We start from the raw sequence: 6,464 nt of genomic DNA, 5'->3' as shown, positions 1-6,464 counted from the left end.
GGTTGGAATTTGGATAGGTATCGCGTTGAATTTGTAGATAGCCTTGGGAAGTATTGCCATTTTCACGATGTTAATCTTTCCAATCCAGGAGCATGGGAGGTTTTGCCATTTTTTAAGTTCTGTGTTGATTTCCTTTTTCAAGATTTTAAAGTTTTCATCATAGAGGTCCTTCACTTCTTTAGTTAAGTTAATTCCTAGGTATTTTATTTTTTGTGGGGCTATTACAAATGGAGTTGCTTTCTTAATTTCAGCCACACTTTTCTCATTGTTGGCATAGATTAAAAAGTCTATTTCTAAAATATCAGTAATTCAGGCTATTGGGATTTCCACAGGAGATAATTTGCCATATTTATTTTTATGAAGAAAAGGTCTACCTTTAAGAAAATTACAGCTATGTTATTAAGAAATGCTACAGCATACTTTAAAAATCAAAATGGTGAAACATATGTATCAGTATATTCTTTTATCAGTACCAGCCAGATAACAGCATTTCACAAGATGATTTCAGTCTAATAACGACATTTCCAAATTTACTTGGGCCTTTATTATTTATACATGTATACTTTAGTGAAGAATTTTAATATCCATTATAGGAACCTATGATTATGAACATCTAATGAAATAAGAAATAAAGTATTTGGGTAAAATAGTACTTTACTAGAAATATATCTACCAACTCACAAAACCAACTTTTACATATAACTAAAATACTAAAAATTTCTGATTTAGGGAAAAAGAAAATATAGTGAATTGTTTTCACTTTAACTGTAAAAATCCCTTTTGCCTATATATTTGACCCGTCTTTATTCATGCAATTTATCAGCTCTCAAAAGAATTTACACATCTTTATACAGAATTCACATCTGTATCAGTAAACTGCCAGTCTTTTTATATTTTCAGTGTCTTATCAAAATATGGATAACAAAGTTCTTCACTCTATGAGGCAGGAAGATGTTTCCTAAGAATTTCTTTGGATGAAGAAGATATAGTATCTGGGAAGGACACATCAAAGTCTATTAAAAGATCACCACGTTGGTCAGGATTTTTTGGAAATGGCAGCCCATATCCAATAGTTCTCCTCATTCCAGGTTTCACAATATCACTTATTGACATAGGTATGTTTCTTCCATCCATTGTTGGCACATTAATTGAGCAACCACACAATGCCTCCCGTAAACTAATTTTGGCAGTATAAATTATATTTGATCCATCTCTTTCAAATTTGGGGTGATCTTTGTCTTTGATAACAAAAACAATGTCTGCTGGAATATTATTTGGTGTTTCATCTCCTTCCCTAGGAAAAGTAATTTTGGTGCCTTCTTTCCACCCTTTTTTAATCTCAATGGTGAGAATTCTGTCCTCAGATCTGTAACTCCTCCCATCAGGATTTAATCTTTTTCGAGAAATCTTCATCCGTTTGGTACAACCACTGTATATTTCTTCAAGTGACACTCTAAGTTCATGAATAACTGGAGGATCTTGTTTGATACGGGATGGCCCCACAGAATTCCTGTCTCTTGGATATCCATTCATGCTGAATCCAAAGGCACCAAAAGGGTCTCCATCTATTTCCATCTCTTCATTATCTCTACCACCACCAGCCATTCGTCTTCCAAAGAAAATTTCAAATGGGTTGGAACCTCCAAAAAAATGCTGCAAAGGTGGCATGAGGATCTCCATGGAAGGTATACCGAAAGGTACCTCCTTGTCCATCAGCACCTCCTGCTCCGCCTTTTAACCCTTCCTCCCCAAACTGATCATATATTTCTCTCTTTTTAGGATCTCTCAATACTTCATAAGCTTCAGCGACCTCTTTAAATTTTTCCTCTGCCTGAGGAGATTTGTTCTTGTCGGGATGAAATCTGAGGGCTTGTTTTCGGTAAGCCTTTTTAATATCTTCATCTGAAGCTCCTTTTTCAATTCCCAAAATGCCATAATAGTCTTTCCCCATTTCGAACGCCTTGAAGTAAACTTAGATTTCCCTCCACTCCAACAGAATGAGACCAGCACTCCTCTGGTTACTATTTACAGAATTTTTGTACGCAGGACAACAAGGGGAAAAGCACTAAATTACAACATACTCTTGTTCCCTGGAAATCATGCTGGGCTCCCACTAGGCCAGGCAGACGTTTCCCGGAGCATCACGCGGCGCCCAGGCGCGCTTCCCGCGGCGCCCTCGAGACTCACGCCCGCCGGCCTATATGTATTTTTAATAGCATAAACTATTCACAAATATTTTGCCAGCCCATTGAAATCTCACTGCTTTCTTTTTAACAGTTCATAACTGACATTTTTAAATGAGAAGGAAAGAGGGAATAGCCTACACTAAGCAAAAGTAGAGAAATGTAAACATCACCTAATGTGGAAGAAATAATTTGTAGTGTCAATGTGTATAGAATTCACAAATGTTATAGACCATGATAATAACAATTTGCCTTGTGAAGATTAAAATGTGTTTGTGACCTTAAGTATTACTATCCCACAATACTGTGAAATATGTGAAATTTATGTGAAATCATCTAATCTTAATTTTTTTAAAAAGTGAGAGAAGGGATGGGTTAGGAGCGATGGGTGACAATGTTGTCAAACACCTTGTATTCATAATTTCTTTGTACAACTACTTAAAGATAATAATGATAATAATAAAATGTTAATAAAAAGAATTTTTCAGAATATCAGATGTGTCACTCACTACTCTATTTTTACACTTTTTTAATTGCTTCTTCTAAATTGATTGCTGGACTATTATTCCATAACTGTGGTAGCAAGATCAATAGAAAGCCCATGGATTGGGAGAAGATCTTCACTAGCCATACAACTGATAAAGGTCTCATATCTAAAATATGCTTGGAACTCAAAAAATTAAATCCCCAACAACAAATCTTCAAAGAAATAACTTCCAGATAAACAAGTGGGCTAAAGACTTAGAGAAACTTCTCTGAAGAGAAATAAGAATGGCCAATAGACATATGAAGAAATGCTCAACCTTTCTAGCCATAAAAGAAACGCAAATCAGAACAACACTGGAGATACCACCTCACCCCAGTTAGATGGCTATAATCAGAACTCTAATAACAACAGATGCTGGAGGGGATGTGGACAGAAGGGGACCTTACTACATTGTTGGTAGGAGTGTAAACTTGTTCAACCACTTTGGAAAGCAGTATGGAGGTTCCTCCAAAGACTCCACATAGGGCTCCCCTATGACCCAGCAATCCCACTTTTGGGCATTTACCCAAATGATCACAAACAAGACTATACTAAAGCTACGAGCACAGCTATCTTTATTGCAGCATTATTTACCATAGCTAAGATTGGAACCAACCCAGATGCCCCTCAGTAAATGAATGAATCAAGAAAATGTGGTATACATACACACACACACACACACACACACACACACACACACACACACACACACACACAATGGAATTCTATGCCTCCATCAGAAAGAATGATATTGCCCCATTTGTTAGGAAATGGAAAGACTTGGAAAAAAATATATTAAGTGAAGTAAGCCCGACCCAAAGAAACATAGGTCCTATGGTTTCCCTTATTTGCAATAACTAGTATATGTCTGGGACAAGCAGAAAAGGTCAAAAAGCTATGTACATATGATCATATAAGATGATGTGAAGTGAAATGAACTCCAAGAAAGGGACACAAGCAGTTTTTTTCTTTCTTGACATTGTTCCTAATGTATTTATAATGTAACATGTGATTTTTTGTTTCTTTGTATGTTCCTCCCCCACAGTAAAACCCCTGTCTTCACTGTATTTGATGTTAGTGCCCTGCCTCTTGTATATACACTTCTCTAGCTTGGGGAGGGGAAGGGAAAAAACAAAATAGGGATACAGGTTGACCCATTTTAACAATGAGATGTATAAGACACTATGTTAAAAAAATGAAATTCAGGCAGATGCGGGGGGGGGGGGGAGGAGGGAGGAAGTATAGTTTGTGGAGGTGGGAGGAAAGGGACAGTAGGGGAAAAACAAAGGAGGAGGTAACAATGCTTATTAGGGAATGTACTCATTACCTTGGTCGTGTACTATAGCCACTCTGTACAGTATTTTTACAATAAAAAGTATTTTTTTAAAAAGGAAAAAGATAGCAAAATTATTTCAGAAATTATATAAAATTATAAATAAATTTATTATTTCAGCAATTATATAAATTTATTTCAGCAATTATATACATAGTAAAGGAAGAGAGCCAAGTGTTTAAACAAATGAGATCCATAGTTGGATTGTCAACTTTCTTCAGAAATTCAGACATCTTCTCCCTCTCTTTACATTGAAAAGGGCCTACAAATTCATCAGAGGACTTCCACAGCTAAGAACTATGACCCATAAAGGGGATGGAAACATTTAAAATTTTTCCTAAGTTAAAAAATTGGAAAGCTTGCCTTAATATAACTGATGGGCTCCAACCCTGCCCAAGAATTGAAAAAGCCTGTGAAAGTTATTTATGTTAAAGCATAGGGATTGCATACAAAACTTGTTCTATCCTCAGAAACCTATAAAATTAAAGAAATGATAAACATGTTTTATAGAAAACAATTCTAGTAATTGACTTTGTATAAATGCACATATAACTATATATCAATCACAAGTAAATAATGCACTTATGCTATATATGTGCATGTATTTTTGAGCTATAGGGACCATCTGTTTATACATATGGAAAACACATCTTGGATTTGGATAATTCAAGATGGAAACATATTTAAGTCATTTCATTTTTCTACTACTCGTGAGTAATTTGAGAGCAAGGGAAGGAAGGATTTGGTATTGCTCAGTTACAAGACACCATTTCCTTGCAGAGTGCAAGCTGAGTATAAACAGGAAGAGACCAGCTTTGTAGGAAATCCAGGGCTGATCAGATTGGAGCCTCATTCTGGAGAGAGAACAGTTTTGGATCATTTTTTTTTTTTTTGTAAAAATAGATGTTTATCTGAAACAAACTCCAATCCTTCCAAACTTAACTTTTATTAACATTTAAACAGCCTAGATGCTAGTTTAATTTTTTTCAGTAATAAAAAGACCATTATTTTCTATCAGTGATTTGTGATTCTGGCAAGTATTCTAACCTTGAGCCTTCCAGATCCATTATTTATATCAAATGATGCTATTTGTTTTATTTTTATTTTAGATGAAGGAAATAGATCTTGGTTTAAGGAAACTTTGGTTTGGCAAAATGATAAAATAAATAATAAACATCTGCGAGTTAAAAACAAAACAAAACAAAAATCAAGTTGACTATTGTCCAAGTGCCTAAAGCTTAAGTTTATTTTGCTTACTTTTTCTCAGAGCTAATATGAAGAAGTGAATTAGACCCCAGTCTAATTTCTTCATTTAATAAGGGATCTGGAATGAAAGACCCAGATCATGTCTTAGTGTTTGGATTAAGCTCCCTCACTGAGGGAGAAAACAGACAAGATGCACAACTCACTGTTATTTAGAGCAGGATGGCTATCAAAATGTCTGTAGTGTTTTGGAAATTTGAAAACATTCACTGATGGAAGTTAGTGTGGTTACTCTTTCCACATTGGCTAGCATTATACCGCAAAAACAACACTATGCACCTCTGCCCAATCACATGTGGTTTTCCAAAAGGGAATGTTGGATCCTAATCTGGGAAGCTCTGCATTGGACCTTTCCAAAGTCTGAATGGGTCCCTTGACCTAAAACAGATATTATATATATATATATATATATATATATATATATATATACATAAATACATATGATATATGATATATATACATACAATATATATACATATCCAGCAATGTGAGGAAATCAGCTTAAATGAGACAGGAAGACATTAACTGTGCTTTCTCAAAATGGCAGATTGAGGAAATATGGAATCATTCATTGTGAAGGCTTTAGAACATTCACAAAACAGACATTTTAGAACATCTTGGAGGTAAAATGAGCATGATGCTAGTCCAAGTATTTGTCTTTGCATATATTGAGATACTGTACCATCTAACTTCAGCAACAAAAATAAACTCTTCAATATATTGAATTATTAATGATCTGGATAGGCATTTCTCTGTCATGCAGCTTACTGTTCATCTTGCACTGATAAATTATGGGTTAATGCCACATAATAAGTTTATATAAATAGGCTAAACTTTAGTGACCCTGAAAACCAGTTTTTCTGTGTTGATTGTGGTGAGGACAGCTGAGATCCATCTTCCTTCATCTCTGTTGATGTTTTTATCAGGCAAGAGGTTACTCTGGTAATTAGAGAAGAGAAAACAAAAACAAGTTAAGATTTATTGTATCACAGTGGACACTATCCACACAGGGTGCAAATAGCCTTCACGCTGAGAAGAGTGGCCTTGGGCCTTGCTCACCCTGACAAATGTTTTGCTGTTTTGTGTGAGGATATTAATCCCATGTGGATGAAAGTTTTTGGGTACTCTCTGGCACTGATTTTGAGCTTCAGCAATAAAG

The 6,464-nt window shown here is 35.3% G+C and overlaps 1 protein-coding gene across 1 annotated transcript; it reads right to left on the bottom strand.

The window, feature by feature from the left end:
• Nucleotides 1-684: 684 nt before the first annotated feature.
• Nucleotides 685-2,146, bottom strand: LOC122120829 (dnaJ homolog subfamily B member 4-like). Its single transcript, XM_042695049.1, is given in 3 exon segments — nt 685-1,650; nt 1,652-1,982; nt 2,090-2,146. Coding segments are annotated over 2 exon segments (1,014 nt in total). The 5' UTR covers nt 1,952-1,982; nt 2,090-2,146; the 3' UTR covers nt 685-936.
• Nucleotides 2,147-6,464: the final 4,318 nt, after the last annotated feature.

The sequence above is a fragment of the Dipodomys spectabilis genome, unplaced genomic scaffold (assembly GCF_019054845.1).
Source record: "Dipodomys spectabilis isolate Male_0828 unplaced genomic scaffold, ASM1905484v1 ptg000178l, whole genome shotgun sequence".
NCBI lineage: Eukaryota > Metazoa > Chordata > Mammalia > Rodentia > Heteromyidae > Dipodomys > Dipodomys spectabilis.
Note: the sequence above shows the minus strand (reverse complement) of the source record. Positions and strands in the feature narration are given on the sequence as shown.